This window comes from Gordionus sp. m RMFG-2023, chromosome 2 (genome assembly GCF_954871325.1).
Source record: "Gordionus sp. m RMFG-2023 chromosome 2, tfGorSpeb1-WG-v2, whole genome shotgun sequence".
Taxonomy (NCBI): Eukaryota; Metazoa; Nematomorpha; class Gordioida; order Chordodea; family Parachordodidae; genus Gordionus; species Gordionus sp. m RMFG-2023.
The window spans coordinates 41,323,831-41,343,671 of NC_088776.1; the positions used below are offsets into that span (position 1 = coordinate 41,323,831).

General features: G+C 30.2%; 1 protein-coding gene across 5 annotated transcripts in view; it reads left to right on the forward strand.

Annotated features, from left to right (window-relative positions):
* The window catches only part of LOC135924818 (syntaxin-binding protein 5-like), an 86,592-nt gene that overhangs the window by 55,601 nt on the left and 11,150 nt on the right, over window positions 1–19,841 (forward strand). For 2 of the 5 annotated variants that reach the window (XM_065459935.1, XM_065459938.1), the window contains exons 16-25: window positions 3,714–3,824; window positions 4,555–4,751; window positions 5,313–5,401; window positions 8,534–8,655; window positions 11,139–11,580; window positions 16,284–16,883; window positions 17,061–17,144; window positions 17,540–17,764; window positions 17,881–18,036; window positions 19,472–19,657. In XM_065459935.1, coding sequence (XP_065316007.1) covers window positions 3,714–3,824; window positions 4,555–4,751; window positions 5,313–5,401; window positions 8,534–8,655; window positions 11,139–11,580; window positions 16,284–16,883; window positions 17,061–17,144; window positions 17,540–17,764; window positions 17,881–18,036; window positions 19,472–19,657 — 2,212 coding nt within the window. Of the gene's footprint in view, window positions 1–3,713; window positions 3,825–4,554; window positions 4,752–5,312; window positions 5,402–8,533; window positions 8,656–11,138; window positions 11,581–13,658; window positions 13,693–16,283; window positions 16,884–17,060; window positions 17,145–17,539; window positions 17,765–17,880; window positions 18,037–19,471; window positions 19,658–19,841 lie in introns of all 5 variants that reach the window. The other 3 variants (XM_065459939.1, XM_065459940.1, XM_065459936.1) reach the window with 3 other exon arrangements.

Consider the following 19,841-nt stretch of genomic DNA (forward strand, 5'->3'; position numbering starts at 1 on the left):
CTACAAATAAAGGTCATTCTTTCTAACATCAAACTGCCTTTTTTCCCGCTACATCTTTTATGTACCCATTTCTGGCATCTGGTGCATTGGATAGAATTTCTAGCAACTCCTTTCCCACATACACTACAAGGCCACTTACCGGATTCCTCCATCTTTAGATTTTCCCCACCAATCATCACCTTTGTTCTTGATGCAGTCATTTTCAGGCCCTTTGCTTCCATAGTCATCTTCCATTTACTAACTTTATCCCTCAATTCTCCCTCACTGTTTGCCATTAATACAAGGTCATCTGCATATAATATCTCCCATGCAAGTCCTTCACGCATTTCTCTAACCACCACATCCATTACTAAGATAAATAATAATGGACTCAGCACGGATCCTTGATGAAGTCCTACCTTCACCTCAAAGCTGTCACTATCACCATAATCCGTCCGTACTGCTGTTTGTGCTTCCAACATACATTGCCATCACTGCGGTAACCAACCATTCCTCCACACCTGATTTTCTCAAGGCCCATCTAGTAATCTCACGCGGCACCCTATTAAATGCTTTCTCCAAATCAACAAACGCATAATAGAGTTTCTTATCCTTCGCAAGATACTTCTCCTGAATTTGTCTCACCACAATAATTGCATCTGTCATGCCTTTTCCCGATGTAAAACCAAACTGCATTTCATCAATTTTAATTTGTTCCCTTAACCGCTTCTCTAACACTCTCTCAAATACTTTCATTGCATGTTCCAAGAGTTTAATAGCTCTGAAAGACCCTCAATCTAAAGGATCACCTTTCCCTTTGTATACTGGGATAATTATACTTCTTCGCCAGTCCTCAGGAATAGTACCTTCTGTGACAATTTGATTTGCTAAATTCATTAACCATTCAATCCCTAAATCATCAGAACCTTTAAACATCTCTGATACCACCATCGTTAAACCCGATGCCTTCCCTTTCTTCATCTTTTTCACTGCTCTCTTTATCTCGTCCTTGCCAAATTTACACCCTGGACCTTCTACCTTTGCACAACTAATATTATTATACCATTTATTTTCTTTATTCAAAAGTCCTTTCATGTAAATCTTCCAGGTGTTGTTAATACCACTACCATCAATAGCCATTTTTCCTTCCATATTTTTCAAACATTTTACACCTATCACATCCTGCCTCTTTTTTGACATCTGTTTTGCCATTCGAACCATATTTCCAATTCCATTTCTTTAGCAAACTCGTGTCTTTTTTCTTCTTCCTTCGCTATTAATTATTTCTTTTAGCCATCTTGTAAATATCATTATCACTATTTTCTTTGCTATTATGCCATATTTTGAAACACCTCCGTTTCTCTTCCACGGCTTTCGCTACCTCCGGGTTCCACCACCAAGTCTCCTTATGTCTAGGCGGCCCTTTTGTCCATCCACATACCTCATCAGTTGTCATTACTCAGGCTTTCTTCATGGCTTCCCACTTGTCATTCACCCCAGATGCTTGTGCCACCTCCGCCTCCCTAATCGCCAATGCCATATTGAATTGACGTCTAGCACTCTTTTCCTTCAATTTCCAAACCTTCAGCCTAGGGACAAACTTTCTTTTAGTGACCCTGGCACCTTTAAGAGTGAGATCTCCTACAACTAGTCGATGCTGATTTATACATTCCTCTCCCGGTATCACTTTCAAATTTTTTACTATACATCGATCAAATCTCCTTAATAACAAGTAATCCACTGTACTTTTGGTACTAACCGACTTATAAGTCACCAGCTTCTCTGATTCTTTCTTAAACATTGTATTACAGACAATCATATCCATAGCATCACTAAAATCTAAAATACTCTCTCCTTCTAAATTTCTCATGCCGTAACTGAACCCTCCATGTACTCCTTCATAACCCTCACTACTCGCTCCCACATGTCCATTCAGATCACCAGCCAGGATAATCTCCTCTTCATTTGCCAGTCTCGATGTCACCCCCAATAGACTGTCCCAAAATATATCTTTCTCTTCTTCACTTCTTCCAACCTGAGGAACATATGCGGAGATAATATTATATAGCTTTCTACCAAAAATCATCTTGATAACCATTATCTGGTTGTCTAGCCTTCTTACTTCGACTACTTTGTCTACCAATTTCTCCGCAACCAATACCCCAACTCCAGCCTTACCATCATTACCTCCTTGCCAAAAGAATTTATACTTTTCGCTAGTCTTGCCAATCATTCTAGTCCCATTTCCTTTCCATCTAGTCTCCTGTATGCAGCACACTTCTAGATGTCTTCTGTGCAATACATCGACGACTTCTCCCGCTCTTCCCGTCATACTCCCAACATTCTATGTCGCGACCCTAACTCGATCACCCGTAAACTGGTTTCTCTACTTTTTATCAGGTCGTTTATGGCCGTCATAAGTTTCATTTTCATGAATAGTTGTTCCACCAGGTTTCCCATCCTTCTTTTTGTCGTAGGCGGATGAGGAGGCCCACTGGGTACTTTGGGCTATACCCCACCCATGCTTTGTTGTAACCATAGGGAAATTTTGTAGCAAGGTTTTTACAATCGGATGCCCTTCCTGACATCAACCTCTTTAAATGGTTTTTACACCCCGTCGAGGAGACGGTGATCCTATTCTAGACCCAGATCACAGGGAACCTTTTAGACCTCCATTAGCCGCCAAAAGACGTTGCCACTCCCCCGCCACGATGAGGCTGAAGGTAGGATTTTGGGAGATAATAATTGTTTCCTATGAATATTTGAATGTAATATTATTATAATATAGTTTTATACATTTTTAAGTAGTTTGAAAAAAATAATAAAGATAGTATTTTAAAAAAAATAATAATAATTTAATGTATAAATATAATTAAACAGCATTCTAAAAATTATGCAGGCCGCGCCGCCGCCATAAAAAAATTAACGGCGAGATGGCTCACGCCGATTCTCTCAATCGGCGGCTGTTCCGGCGTGAATACAATTGCCGGCGTGAGCTTGCGGCGCACAGCTCTACATATAATAATAAATCATATTTATTCCTTTTCATATTTCCTATTTCCATTTTAAAACCCTTTTATCGATCGTAAGAAAATACCTAAGTTTATAAAATATAGGCAAAATATTTTTTACTAATTATAATAATTTCGAGGTGAAATTATACTACACCTAATTATTTCACAACTTTTTTGGTATTAAACGAAAAATAATCTTCATCTATCATTTCAAAATAAAGAAGATAGTTTTAAAAGTTATTAGATATTATATGATTTTGATTTCATATTTGCTGAAATACGAACCGTAAAATGCCGAATGTATATTTTTTAGTATCCAAACCTAATATATTTTTTTAATAACGCGAGCTGTTAAAAGTTTTTTATGCCGGGCCGTAAATTTTTTTTAAAGATAAACCAGGGCTATCCAAACATTTATTTTAAAAATATCCAAACAGGCCTTAAAATTTAAAATTTGGGTTGGCTGAATTTTATATCAATTCTGACCGGACCGAGCCTTACAAACTCCTGTAGGCCACTTGCTTTGCATGGTAAAATGCTTTTGTAAGGCGATTAAAAATATTTCTCAAGATTTTTTTTATTCTAAATAATATTAGATAGGGAATTCGTAGGAGACCCGGAGCGCAAAATAAAGTTTTTTAGTTTAAATAAATCCTCTTCAAACTTTTTTAATTAATTCATAAATCGCATAATTTATTTCATGATTTCTTTTTGAAACAGGTATTAAATATAAAGGATCCAAATCAAATTATCAAACATAACAACGATAATCAATACTCGAATAATCAGGGTACTGCAAACGAAACCACTCACAATCAAACTAAAATTATAGTAATTTCTATTTCCCAATATGGAACCCCCATTTATGACATCCACTTTTATATCTTCATTATTTGGCTAAATTGGGTTCCAGAAATGGTATAATTTACAAAGATTTATACGTTATAATGCTTCCCTCGTTTTTGCATTTATAATTTATGGTCCTTGCGGATTATACTGTTTGTACTACATGTACATTTTATTTTTTATATTTAAGAATTATAAATATTGGTTTATATTAAAAATCAATTCATCTATTGTTATGAAATAAATAAAAAATATCATTACTTTTCTAAATAATATTCATTATTTTTTTGATTTGATGTCTGTCTATTACTAAGAAATTGTCTTTATAATCAGCTGATTTTATCTGAATTCTTGGATCCTTTTTATATTAATATAACATTACCCATATCATTTATATTTATTTACCCTAAGAAAATTTCAATTTCCTACCTATTCATGAACATTTCTGATATTTTAAATAAAATTTAACTCAATATTTTTCTGAAATTACTCGTTTCATTGTGTATTAATTAAATAACCTGGCGCGTTAAAAGCAAAATAATACTAATTTATATCTCAGACTTGTGAATAATTTGAGAAGATATTTTATATTTGAGAACAGTTTTTTTAGCACGGCTGGCAAATTTTTTTATCTTTGAAGCATCCTTTAAAAAATGTTATATATATTCTTCTCCAATAAAATCACTATAAACAAAATTTTTTTATTTTCATTAAGGTTAAACCCGGTTTCGTCAAGCAATTATCCGGGTTTCAAGCCGATTTGGTACTTAATTTTACACCCTCATCTCCACCCTATAATAATAGTAATATTCCTTCGAGTAGCAACTATCAAAGCTCTGCACCCTGTGATGCTTCGGAGAATTTGAATTATCAGAACGTGACGTGCCTCAAAATCCAGCCCTTATATGGATTGTTAGTTGATTTTTTTAAAAAAGGAATTGATTAATTATTAATAGACCCCATCCTGTCCTGAAATTTGATTGTTCTGGGTCGGGTCTTATTTAGAAATCTCAATTTTTGGAACCATTCGTCTGACGGGGACGGACAAAAGTAGTGGCTTTTTATCCGACCTACTGGGTCTGCAAAATTGTTATGATATATAACTCTAATTAATTAATAATTGATAGTTCAAAATTCGCTAAGTTAAATTTGAAGGTTATCAATATAATCTTAATAATTTTCCTTTATGTTTTTTTTTCAGGGGGCCATTTTTGGGGGAAATAAGTAAAAATGTATTATAATAATAACTAACAAATAAATCAACAAATAGTTATATGTTATTAGTAATATAAGCATATTTTTTATTTTACAATGTTTTTATAAAATCAATACTTTTATACCTCATTCCATATTTTTATCAGAAATATTAATGAATTTCTATAATGATTTATAAATATATATACCAAACCTTAAAATGATTCATGGAAATAGAATACACCCTATATCTTATTTTGTTTTTTAAACTATGTTAAGATTAGTTGTTGGAACCACCCAAGGTCTGTGCATAGTCGACTATATCAACAAAACCTTGTTGATCAATATGAATACTCAAGATCTTTACGGTTTGTAGTTTATATATATTCTCTTTTATCAACACAATGTAAATATCAGAGTTGTTAACCCTACTTTTAAAAGTAGCGCGCTATTAGCTACTATTTTTAAAAGTAGCTGGCTACTTTCTTTTTGTAAAGAAAAATTTAGAAATAAATTTGTTTTATATTTTGCTTATAATGTAATAGTATAGTATATAATACATAAAATCAGCATTTAATTTAAATATAGTTAAGTTTTGATTAGGCCTACAAAAAACGAATCGTCTATTCGTATTCGTACGAATAATAAAATCCTTATTCGTTTCGATTCGTCGAATATTCGATTCGATTCGAAAATTTTTCTAAAGCATATAAAATATTTTGCAAAAAATTTTTTACAGATGTTTAAAGATGACACTTTTAAGGATTCTCTAAACTAATTGTCATTACAATATAAAAATTTATAGAAAATAAACAAAATAAAACCCAATGATTTCATATAACGTTATCCAAACAAATTGACCAAAATATCCAATTTTTAGAATCAGAATTGCTTATAAAAAAATATTTAATGAAGGTAATTATGACAAAATAAAATTTTTAAAATTATAATCTATTTAAAATATCTACATTTTAAATATTTGCATATAAAATATAACAAAATTTTAGAAAGTATTTCATTATAGATTTTATTTATTAAAAATACTTTAGTAGCATAAATTTCCTTTATTTAATCATGTATTTATTTTTATTATTAATATCATTTTATTAGTTAGAGGTGAAGGTGATTATGACAAAATAAAATTTTTAAAATTATAATCTATTTAAAATATCTACATTTTAAATATTTGCATATAAAATATAACAAAATTTTAGAAAGTATTTCATTATGATTTTATTTAATATATAAAAATACTTTAGTAGCATAAATTTCCTTTATTTAATTATTAATATAATTTTTAGAGGTGATTATGACAATGTAATAGGGGATGAAGATATTATAATGCACTATCTGAATTAGATTGTCTTTAAAATTTGCCAAAAATAAGGTTACTAAATGGGAAAAGGATTTTCCTAATCAAATAATAAGAACTAGTCAAAAAAATTAGTTATTTATCTGTCAGGAGCTCGAGAATATGGGAAAGAGGCACATTCTATAAAAATGTTTTGACTTGTTCAATAACATCAAAAATGATTAAAGAGAAACAATCAAAATAAAATAATTATATTTTACTTTGAAGCTTTCCCTTTTCTTCCATTAAACTTTTTCAGCAAATATAACTTGTTATGATTTGATATTTGATAATAGGAAATAAAATAAAACGAAATGATATACACTAGGAAAATTTAATTACTTCTTTTTATTTTACTTGCAATAAAATATTTGCGAATAATTACGAATATTTATATATAAATAATTTCGAATAATTTTCCTCATTATTCATATTCGATTATTTTTAATTTTTGGAAGGCAATTACGCCAGGCCTTAAAGGAAGGGGAAACTATTTTATTTAATAAAAATATCTATTTATGATATTATTTATTTTGTTGCATTTTATTAATAAAATCATTTCTATACATACTATCATTCCCAAGTCTAGAGCGACGATCAGAAAATATAAGTTTCCTATAACTAAATAATCCCTCAACACTAGCACTTGAGGGCAAGGCAGTCTTTAATTTTATATTTTTTTTTTAATATAAAAAAATTATCAAAAATACTCATTTGAGTATCTTTAGATTTAAAAAACGCGTCGAAAGGATTTTCTATTATATTAGTATCCTTTATTTCAAAAAAAATAACAGTGAAAGTTGTTTTTGTGGTTGTAACTAGGGCATCTTTGTTTGGTATGAGACTATTCAGCTCTACTGTGTCCCTATCACATTGATCTTTAGCATCATCGGAATTATATAGCCAGTTAAGTTTAAATTGGGATGTAAATTTTATTTGCAAGTACATCATATGTCTGGTATCCTATTATCCTTTTGAGGCTAATGCTACAGATCTTCTTTTTAAACTCTTAGGGTCTAGCCAATGACTGTGATTTTCAAATAAGCTCTAAAAATATTAATATCAGATTAATTTATAAATATAAATAAGTTTTTACCTTCTGTTATGTGTGTACAAATATCTGCCGTGGTACATATATAGGATATCTCTCACAACTCTGCTATTAGAGCATCTTTCATCACTTCAAAGTTATCTACTAAATCATTAGTGTCTGGTGACATAATATAGGGGATAGAGTTTTAATCATCATGATAAATGATGGATTATCAACCAGACATTGGCTGTGTTGTATAAAATTGACAATGACTTCAGCCAATATCTGAGAAATATTGGCATGTATTATTAATCAATCTAGCTTGAATTGAATTGATTTTTTTGGATGTAGTCTCCTCTATATTAAAATTATTACGATGTTTTTTTTATCTCTTTAAAACTGTTGATATGAACATTCTTATAAAAATAAATACTATTAGAATTAAAAATGACAATTACCTTTAGGTGTTTTTTGAGTATAGCTACTAGATTTATTTGAGGATATTTTTTTACAGATAGAACAAATAAATTTGTAGCCGGCTTTTGTTTTTACATTAATTTGAAAATATTTTAAAATCTTGGAAATGGAAAATGTGTATTATTGTTATCAAGAACATTTTCTTCCAGGGTACCTTCCATTTCATTAATATCATAATTGTCTGACTCACTTACATCGATTTGGATATCCATTTACGATAACATTTTAAATAATTTACATTAGTTTATTTAGGTTATAATACAAATTGAAAATAAAATTCAATTTCAAAATTAAATAATAAATCATAAAAATTATAATTAAATATGATATTATATTTAAATTTTCATGTTTGTAGTTTTAATAATTGGAAAAAAAGTAGCTCGCTATTAGCTATCACTACCAAAAAAGATAGCATGCTACAATAGCGCGTTACTAACAACTGGTAAATCTGATATCTTCCGAACTACGCCGATTTTGATTCCTTAAAAACATTTTTGTTCGTTTCCCATAAGAAAAGGAAAAAAATAAGAATGAAAGAAAGAGATCAATTTACTTACAACTGGTCTAGAAGATTTTTTGTTTAAGATTAATTATTTACTTAATATAATAATTATTATTTTCTTTGAATATATGTTTTAGGGTCAAGTGATCCTTTTGTCAGATCCACACCCAACAAAACGTTTCCTCTGTTTCGCAATAAAAACATTGTTGACAATGAAACACACCCAGATCGGTGTAAATCACCTTCCATAGAAGTTTCCGTATATTCAAAAAACATAATTTTTTAAATATAATTTTTGACTTATATACAGAGCTTAAATTTTAAGCCTATTTCTATTTTTTTAAAAATACACATCCTGTCATTATCATTGATGAATTTCCATATTACATTAATGATATATTTTTATTTTGAGATACTTCATTAGATGATACCATTTAAATACATTGATACTGAAAAAAACACGAATAAAATAGCTCATTTTAGAAGTGCTATATTCTGATTTTATAACTAAAAAGAATTTTTCGATTTCAATCTTATTTTACGAATAAGAATAATATATTATTCGTATAAAATTATATTATAATATTGGTAAATAATAATGTTGCATTTGGAAATTATTCATAAAAAATTATATTCCTAATGGAAAAACGTGGAACTTTTTACTTTTATTTCCTACTTCAGCATGTTGCAAAACGTGATAAATCATAGCTATAATCGTAATAAATCATAGCTGTAATAATACTTCACCAATTTATTTATTATGGATTTGGATATAAGGCGCAAAATTTGGATAATATTTCCAGTGGAATTTATTCTATAATATCATAATTATTTTTAAGTTGATTTTAGTTATTATATTAATTTTTCTATAAATTTATAATGTTTTTTTTTTAATTTTGGAAGAGAAATATCAAATTATCGAATTATGATTTTATTATCTATACGAATAATAAATTATTGGTGCCAGCTACTAATAATATATTATTATTTATTAATGGAGCGAGCTATATACATGATATTTGAAATGGAGAGATCGGGGCTAAAGGACAACTATTTTACTCTTTTGCTATTAAATGTTATTCTTTAGCTACAAAATAAAATATATCTCTATAGTTTTTAGGATTAACCTAACTTTAATCAATAATAGTAAAATAATTATTTTACCATATTACCGGAGTAAAACTTCTCAGATCCGGAGTACATAAAATATGACAAAATTCAAATGTTTTATTAAACTTTTTTAAAAAAATTGTTCTCTTATCTCATCCCGTCAGTTGCTAGGCATATTATACAGGAACAAGTATCACCTTTCCTCTGCTACTTTACCACAAGTCCTCTAAGTTAATTAAATAACTATAGAAGCCTTGGACAACTTTTTGATATAGACATCATTTCAGAACATACTCAAAAGTTATGAGAAACTACCTTTTTACTCTATTCCCTTTTGGCCCCGATCTCCCTTACTAGCCAATTTAAGCTTAACTAACACCCGGTAAAAAATACATTGTAGTAAAATAAATAATTTTGATCCTAATCAAAGTATATATTTAATTTAATATATTTTTTTTATTAAGTCATAATAATATTATTATGAATGCGTTGCATGCTCTCATAATTTTATCTAATTTTTTTATAGAAAGTATTTTTTAGTCTTAGTATTCTCAACTCTCACATAAAGAAATGTTTTTATTCAAAGGTTCAATACGAATAATAAAAAAAACAAATTATATTTATAATTAATCAAAATATCTCACAATTTTTAGATAATTCTGTTTATTTTTCCCTGCTTTATATTATAAGTTAATTCCAAACCCTTCTCTCTCCTTTACGACATCTTGTAGCATTAGAATATTATACGCTCATCATGATCATAAAACTCTCGGAATACTGCAAAAAAATAACATGAAAGATAGCTTCACGAAGTATTCTCATCCGAAACATTCTCTGTTGACCACCACACTTGAATACCCTTTCATATTCAAGGATAAAAACACGAGTGATAAAGTTAATAGGAAAAGACGTTCCACATTCGCTTGGATATTTCCCACGGGTCCAGGAATGACCGAAGAAAAAGGAATGGGTAAAATCGATTCAAAATTTTCCACGAAGTTTGACAAAAGTATTAGTAGCTACTTCACCAATCTGTCTAAAAGCAAAAGAAATAATGAAGTCGAATTAGGAAATGGGCCAGAACCTAACATAGATTATAGTTATAGTAAATGATTCCATATTTAATTCCGGGGACTTGAATTGTTTAAATATTATAGGAATTTTTAAAGCATAAAGCAGCAATTTTCTGAAATTTTACAGAAATATCTGCTATTTAAAAATTATGAAACGTGGCTTAATTGTATGCGTGGATCATTTTATATATATAAATACTGTGGAAATTGCGGAATAATTATTTTTGAATATGGGTGCTGTTGCATGTTAAATTTATATTTCATTTATTTGAATATCTAATTAGATATTACATATTAAATTATGTAAAATGCCAATATTATTAATTATTTTATTAAAACAACTCTAAAACATTATGGCTTTAATAACATTTACTTCTTGTACATTTTAAACCACTAATAATTTTGGGTTTAAAAAAATGAATTAGACCTCTTAAAAAAATTACTTTCTAAAGACTATAAATATAATATATCCTTAAAACTTTCTATTACCCAATTTAAATATCATCCTACCTTGTACAATACAATATTTAAAAAAATATATAAATGCCTTCAAACATAGAACTCTACGCCATTACACAGCAACGTTCCTTCTCACGTGACTCAACCACCCCCCTTACCCCCACCACCTTATACATCATCTCACCCGCCCAATATTAATACTCATAACACAACTACCACCTCCAGTGTAAATAATGCAATTGCATCGACTTCTTCTTCCCAAAATACAAATGCGCCGTCTACTACATTTGTGAATCCCCATTTTACTTCCCTGGCCAAATCCCGGATCCAAAAGGCTCACAGCTTCATATCTTTCAGTACGTTTTCTCCTTCTGCTAATAGCTCACCGCCCCTTTTTTTCCTTCCCTCATCTAATGCTAGCAGCAGCAACATCTCAAATTCCACGAACACATCAACCCTGCTAAATAACTTTGGATTTAATAACTCGGAGAAAAACACTCTTCCCGGCGGTTTTAGGGCCGGATATTGTAGTGCTGCCGATGGTTAGTTTAAAGATATTAGGAAATAATTGGATAGAAAACATTTTATTCATTGTAAATTCGTGGTCAACATCATAAATGGCATATCGTTTGATCGTTTTAGTCCTTAATTGATATATTATTGCTTCTTTGTCTAGTATATTACATCGCACGCTTTTCTCAATAGTCATTAAGGAATTCACGAAAGGCTAATCACATTTAAATACCAATTTATACTAATATTGACTTGTTTTACCACTATCATTTTGTATAAATATTATATATGTACTTACGCTTTGTCTTTGTAGCAACTTCCCAATTTTTTTACCAAATGCTTAGCTCTAAGTTTTACATGATTTAAAAAAATTTACAGTATATAACGTGTTCTCGCTTTTAATCTCTTTTACACTTCATGTCCCTTACTGTTATAAGCAGATACTACATTATTATGCAAAAAAATTATACATAATAATATTCTACATCTTGTATAATGTTTTCTAGGGCTTTCCCGATCCACATGTTCTTCACCGATCCGATCCGATATTACTAAAAAACCGATCCAATTTCAATACCGATTCGATATTTATATTAATTTTTTTTTTGTATCAATGTCATAAAAATATCAATATTTTCAATTTTAATAAAAACAAACTAACTTTCACGAATGATTAAGTGTATTTTATTTTTTTATTCTCTAAAGTTAATAATCTCATTTAAAATATTTGCAAAGTTTATGGATGAATGTATTGTTGTTAAAAAATCATCAAAATTTTAACCAAAATATTATTACTTAAGCCTCGATATTTCGCTAATATAAGTCCAAAACTTTCTGCTATCTGTGGGCAAAATCAATAAACTTGAGTAATTTACTTTTGACCAAAATCTTGAGTCAACCGTTTTTAAAATTGGCCGAATCGAGCCGTTTAGCAACACTATCTGAAAGTGACTCGTTAGATATTTTTAAAATCCTTTTCTTGTTGCAAATAATATAACAAAAAATAGTGTAAAGTAAGCAATTTTTTGAAACATCACAACAATATGAATTTTTTTTAATTATATGATTATATTTACTATCATAAAATAACTAAAAACAATAAAAAAATATCGGATCGGTTCTTTAAAAAAAATCGGCCCGATCCTATATTTTTTGAAACGCTAAATATCAGTGCCGATCCAATGTTTAATATCGGCACAGCCCTAATATTTTCTATATATCAGAGGCTTGCATGCCCGGACAAATTTTTTTTTGAAATAAACCCTAGTCTGGTTTTAAAATATTTTTTTATACAAAAATTAAAAGATATCAATTAATCTGAAAAATTATATAATAGAACGTTTACGTTTTATATTTATTTATTAGTCATATTTTCAATTTCTGAAACAATTTACAAAATACATCCAAAATAATAACGAAGTTTTAAAAAATTCTGGGTCATGCCATAAAACAATTTTTAAAAATTATGCAGGGAAAAAAATTTTCAAGAAATAGAATTCGGATAAAAATTTAAGTCCGGCTCCGGCCTAGAATTTTGATTTCTGCGGGTCTCTACTATCTATAAATAACATTTTCTAAACTTGATGTTGATGTAATATCAATCTGCGAAGTATAATGTTAAGCTTAACTTGTGTCATGTTCTTCGAGCTCATAAATGATGCTTTACGTTTATAAGGTTTAAGGTCTAATGTCTACCATAAGTCGTGTCCTAATATTATGTATTAAGAAAACTACAATGAATGAAACTTCCCATAAACACTCACCAAGGGCTGTTACGTTTTTACTTAAAGAGGTGGTCAACATTTATAACATTTAAAAAAAATAAAAATATTTATGATTAAGAATTAAGAAAGCGAGCTATTGGGATCGAAGATGATTACTTATCGATGTTTCGATATATATTTTATACTTATTTTCGTTGTAGTATTTTACAAACACTTTTATTATAAACCTGGCCATTTATATTTTATATTTCATGCCACGCTTAATATAAATATTTATGATGGCTTTGCATGCGGAGGGATGGCTTTCTAATTTTATTTTTTAATTGCATGAAGACTTGCTGCATGCTTATATACATTTTTTTTTATCAATATATACTTTTTAGCCAGCTTGCTGTCCCAAATTAACCAGCTGTTTAGGTAAAAAAAAATTAGAAGCAAATTATGCATTTTTTAATATTAAATTCTTATTAATTTGAATATTTAAAAAAAATCTAATCTAATTAATCAGTTAACTTTGTCTTATGTAAGATATATCGTTGAAATCAGAGGTGCAACAATATCAAGTATCGACTGATACCGATAATTTTTATACTTATTGCTAATGAACGTTACCTCATTTTTTATGCGTCCATTTATTTTGAGAAACACACTAAGAAAGGAAGCTTCCTTGTTGATATTATTAAAAAATTAATTTTTATTAGAAAAATATACTATACTTGTCTTAAAGTTTCATATATTAATTAATTATAATTTATAAATATAACATTTATAATTGAGTAAATAATTTTTTATATAATATGTCTTATATAAATTTTTCAATTTTTATTATTAATTGATATAATTATTCATTCTTCTTCTTATTCTCCGTTTTATGGCGATTTCCAGGTTTACCCGGGTAGGCCAGTTTTCCCTCTAATTTTTCTTTTCCATTTTTGACGGTCCTAAGCATCAATACTTGTAAGATTCATGTTTCTCATATCCGCCGCTATCACATTTGTCCACGTCATCTTGGGTCTTCCTCTAGGTCTTGATCCTCCTACTTCCATCATTGTGCATCTCTTTACCCAGTCATCTCTTGTCATACGTTCCACATGCCTAAACCATCTTAGTCTATTTCGTCGCATTACCATAACAATCATTTCTATACATAATCTTGCTCGCAATTCCTAGCTAGTATTTCTATCTCTCAGAGATACCCCACACATCCATCTAACCATCCTCATCTCTGTTCTTTCTAATTTGGCTTCGTGAGTCGCTTTCATTGCCCATGTTTCACCGCCATAAACTAAACAACTCCTCACACAGCTTACGTAAACTTTCCCCTTTAACTTCAGAGAAACTTTTTTATTTGTAAGAATAGACGACATCTCTCTGAACTTCTGCCAAGCTTGTCTGATCCTTGCAACAACGGCAGAATCTACACCACCATCTGCGTTTAGCATATCACCTAAATAACAAAACGTTTTCACTTTTTCTAGGGTTAACCCATTGCCAATATCCAGATTACCATTTTTTAGGTTATCATTATTATGTATCCCTTTCATGCATGTTCTACAAATAAAGGTCATTCTTTCTAACATCAAACTGCCTTTTTTCCCGCTACATCTTTTATGTACCCATTTCTGGCATCTGGTGCATTGGATAGAATTTCTAGCAACTACTTTCCCACATACACCGCAAGGCCAATTACCGGATTCTTCCATCTTTAGATTTTCCCCACCAAACATCACCTTTGTTTTTTATGCATTCATTTTCAGGCCCTTTGCTTCCATAGTCATCTTCCATTTACTAACTTTATCCCTCAATTCTCCCTCACTGTTTGCCATTAATACAAGGTCATCTGCATATAATATCTCCCAGGGAAGTCCTTCACGCATTTCTCTAGCCACCACATACATTACTAAGATAAATAATAATGGACTCAGCACGGATCCTTGATGAAGTCCTACCTTCACCTCAAAGCTGTCACTATCACCATAATCCGTCCGTACTGCTGTTTGTGCTTCAACACATTGCCATCACTGCGGTAACCAACCATTCCTCCACACCTGATTTTCTCAAGGCCCATCTTGTAATCTCACGCGGCACCCTATCAAATGCTTTCTCCAAATCAACAAACGCATAATAGAGTTTCTTTTCCTTCGCAAGATACTTCTCCTGTATTTGTCTCACCACAAAAATTGCATCTGTCGTGCCTTTTCCCGATGTAAAACCAAACTGCATTTCATCAATTTTAATTTGTTCCCTTAACCGCTTCTCTAACACTCTCTCAAATACTTTCATTGCATGTTCCAAGAGTTTAATAGCTCTGTAAGACCCGCAATCTAAAGGATCACCTTTCCCCTTGTATACTGGGATAATTATACTTCTTCGCCAGTCCTCGGGAATAGTACCTTCTGTGACAATCTGATTTGCTAAATTCATTAACCATTCAATCCCTAAATCATCAGAACCTTTAAACATCTCTGATACCACCATCGTTAAACCCGATGCCTTCCCTTTCTTCATCTTTTTCACTGCTCTTTTTATCTTGTCCTTGCCAAATTTACACCCTGGACCTTCTACCTTTGCACAACTAATATTATTATTCCATTCATTTTCTTCATTCAAAAGTCCTTTCATGTAAATCTTCCAGGTGTTCTTAATACCACTACTATCAATCGTCATTTTTCCATCCATATTTTTTAAACACTTTACACCTATCACATCCTGCCTCTTTTTTGACATCTGTGATATAATTATTCATTGAAATAAATTATTATGTAACAAAAAATTTAGACTCTGCTTGATTTTTATTTTTATAACGTTGTAGGTCTGTGTTAATTTCGAAATTATTTAAAACAATAAAAAAAAATTTTAGTATCGGTTGTATCAAGTCGATACTTAGCCTTGATATCGGCCAAAAATGGCATTGGCGCATTTCTGGTTGAAATGCATAAATACATTTCATCGGTCTTTTATTGCATTCTTGCTTAGTCTATGTTCATAATTTTAAATTATATAAAAAGCAAATCAAACAAAAAACAGCAACCCGAACATTATCAACGCATCAGGCCCTAGTATCCCGTCTTCTAATACTCATAGTACAACATCTTCTCAGACTTCTTCTATTGCCACTGCTCCTCAACCTACGACTAATTACAACAATTTTAAAGAATTTGATGTGACTATATTATCTAACGCCCACAATGCTAATTTTTACATGGCCCCCGGACCAAATAACCAAATACCGGTAAATAATTTGCAATCCCCTTCCACCAGCCCTAAATCGATTCTGCCAAATTTCAACCCCAATAACAATCTTCACGAATATTCGAACTATACCAATAATAATTCTGTGTTCGAACGGGTAACCGCCCTCTCATTTTATAATGGCAGTGTAGTGAATAATCTTGTGAACGATTGCAGCGGAGCTGTTGAAGAAAATGTGATATCTTTAGATAGCGGTTGTAGCGGTGGCAATGAAAATTGTAAGGAGGTAGTTAAAGAAGGGAAGGAGAATACCAAAGACTCCGGTAAGGAAGAAGTTGGGAGTGGAGCGGAAAATATAGAAGGCGGAACTGGGGCAGGGAATTCAAACAATTTAGGACCACTGTGGTTATGGATGGGTAAGTGGTTTTTTTTACATTTATGAAAAAGTTGGCTCTGTTTGACTGGCGCTTAAAAAATTATATTATGCTACAAAAATATATCTAACAATTTTATAATAATATTGTCAAAATTAATTTTGCATTATATTAAAAACTGATTCTCATAATTTATGATATTTCTTGAAAAATAAATAGGCACTTCTTTTGGATCGGTGTTAGTTCTGACATTTTCTCCCATTTTACCAAGCGCGCAAAAACCAGTCGTTATATCTCCCACAGGTTATTTTTTTCTTATTACAAGAAATCTTTTAATTATATTTATCTATGGATGTTATTAATGAAGCCACTCACTAAATTTAGTTGTTCTGATTTAAACTCAGCTTTAAAAAAACTAAATATTTTCTTGTTAATGGAGCATCGAAGCTGGGGCTTACAAATGAGAGGTCACCATTTAGACGTTCTATAATTCATCTTGATTGAAAATGATCACAATAATTTTAAAAGGAAGAAAGAAAAAAGTAAAAAAAGGACCTAAATATATATTTCGACTATCATGTTTTAAATTGTTATTTTATATTGCTTAAATAATAATGACTGATATTTTATACTATAATATTAAAAAAGTTTCCTTGCTACAAACACATATTTTCTTTTTGAAAAATCTTCAACCACAGGCACAATATTCAGACTAAAGGGTCAAATACTGAACATTTATTTCGTTGGTAGTCTTTCAACTTTAAATAACCAAAGTTTTGATAATCCACTTTCAGCATCATCGATTCAGACCCCTACTGGCGTAAATAAATTTTCGCCTCCCATCATTTCCAAAAAAGAGATCGGGGTAGCTAAAAACGTTTATAAAAAACGAGGAGGTTCTTGTTTGTCTAACGCCTCATCTGGTAAATTTTATTCAAAATAATTATATGATTTATTTTTTCTTGAGCTAAGAAAGCGCTCTCCCTAATTGGCATATATCCTCCTAATTAATATTATATAAATAAATATTTTAATGCAGCCGATTCCATATCCCATTCAATTCCATCCCAACCATCAACTTCTCAACCAACTGATTCCATAACTCCTCTAACAAACCCTTATCCAAATACATCATCTATTCCAACAAATACTCAAACTCCCCCACCTAGCAGTATGGATAGCAGGAATATTAATGGTTTTTAATTCGCTCTATTAATTATATATATTTGAAACTTTAAAAAATAATATATGTTGAACTTTAAGAAAAGATTGGGAAAAATTAGTAGAATTAGTTTTGAACAAGACCTAATTCAGAGTTATATATTTTATCTTTTTACTCAGAAAATGTTTCTATTAGTGTTATAGAATGCAATCATCCCTATTTTTAAAACCATACATATTTTTATATAAAAAAGTAAATTTTTGCACTATCTCTTATATTTTGATACATCAATCTTGTAAAATTTATAGCAAGGCACAGAACGATAATGAGTTTTATAGTAATGCGAATTGTTAATTTCTTTCTCGACTTTTCGTTAAGATGAAAAAAACCCGTTTTTTTCTGAAAAAAAAAACAAACGTTGCCTTTTTAATTTTTTTTTATTATATGAAAAATATAATGTACCAATATTTTATTGCCTAATTTTTAATATCAGAATCATCTTAAATATAATCTATCAATTAGTATTGTTAAACGGTTCGATTTGAGCAGATTTTTAAAAATGACTAACTCAATATTTTAGCCAGAAAAATATTGCCTATACCTTGAGATTTCACTAATAGATGCCAAAACCTTTGTGCCATCTATGACTAAAATCAGGCTTGCGTAATATTTTCCTATATAAAATATTGAGCTAGTCGTCTTTAAAAACCGGCTCAAATCGAGCCGTTTAACAACACTACCAATATTTTGATTTTTCATTATCACAAGCATTTTAAAACTCCCTTATTCTGTTAAATTGAGTTTATTTTTTTTTAAAAAAGTTATTTTTAAGTTATTTTTTTTTATGAGAAATTTAATTTTTAAGCGTTTTGAAATTTCATTAACGTGATATTTAATTGTTTTTTTTACATCCTTAACGTTTCATTATCAAATTCAATGATTATTTCCACATTATACTATACTTTACAAAATATAGAGCCCCTTTTCGAGACCTGTCCACTAGAGTCAGACTAAACCGACTTTTAGTGATGTAAAAATCATCGTTCCATTTGAGCCGATTTTTAAAAACGGCTATCTCAATATTTTAGCCAGAATAATATTGCCTAAGCCTAGATATTTCGCTTAATAGGTGCCCAAAACTTTGTGTCATCTATGAGCAAAATCTTCAGGCAGTAATATTTTTGGTATAAAATACTGAGTTAGCCGTTTTTAAAAATCGGCTCAAATGGAGAGATTTTGCAACACTCCAGGCTTGAATCAGTTTATCTTTCTGACAGGTCTAAACTAGGACGGACTTCTTAAAAAACAAAATTATAGGTGCAAGTCTCATAAAAATCTAAATATCTCTCAAAATAAAGAACAAAGAAAAAAACACAATGAATCAATGTGTTGTTATAATTAGTATTATTTTATTTTTGTTTATGATTAGATTTTCATTTAAAATATAATTAAATTTAAAAAAACTCAGATCAAAATACAAACAATCAAGAAAATTTTGGGAAGAATTTCAATAAAGATTTTGCTGTGCTTATATCTGAATGTCAGGCCTGCTCCGTTTCACTAAGGGCTCAATCATACATGTCAGTTATCTACAAGGTCAAAATGGCTAATGAACATAGGAAGATATTGGTAGCGCGAGTTGTCGAATTTAAAGGTAAAAAAAACCTTTAAATTTTGATTCGAAGTGAATGTAGTAAATAATATAGTTGATATGACACCTAGATTTTTATGAAATTTTTGGAAATATGTACCATTCAAATTATGAATCCTGGTCCACCTAAAAAATATCTTAATAGTTTTTATTTGTAGTAACTAATGCTAATACATGGAATCATTCT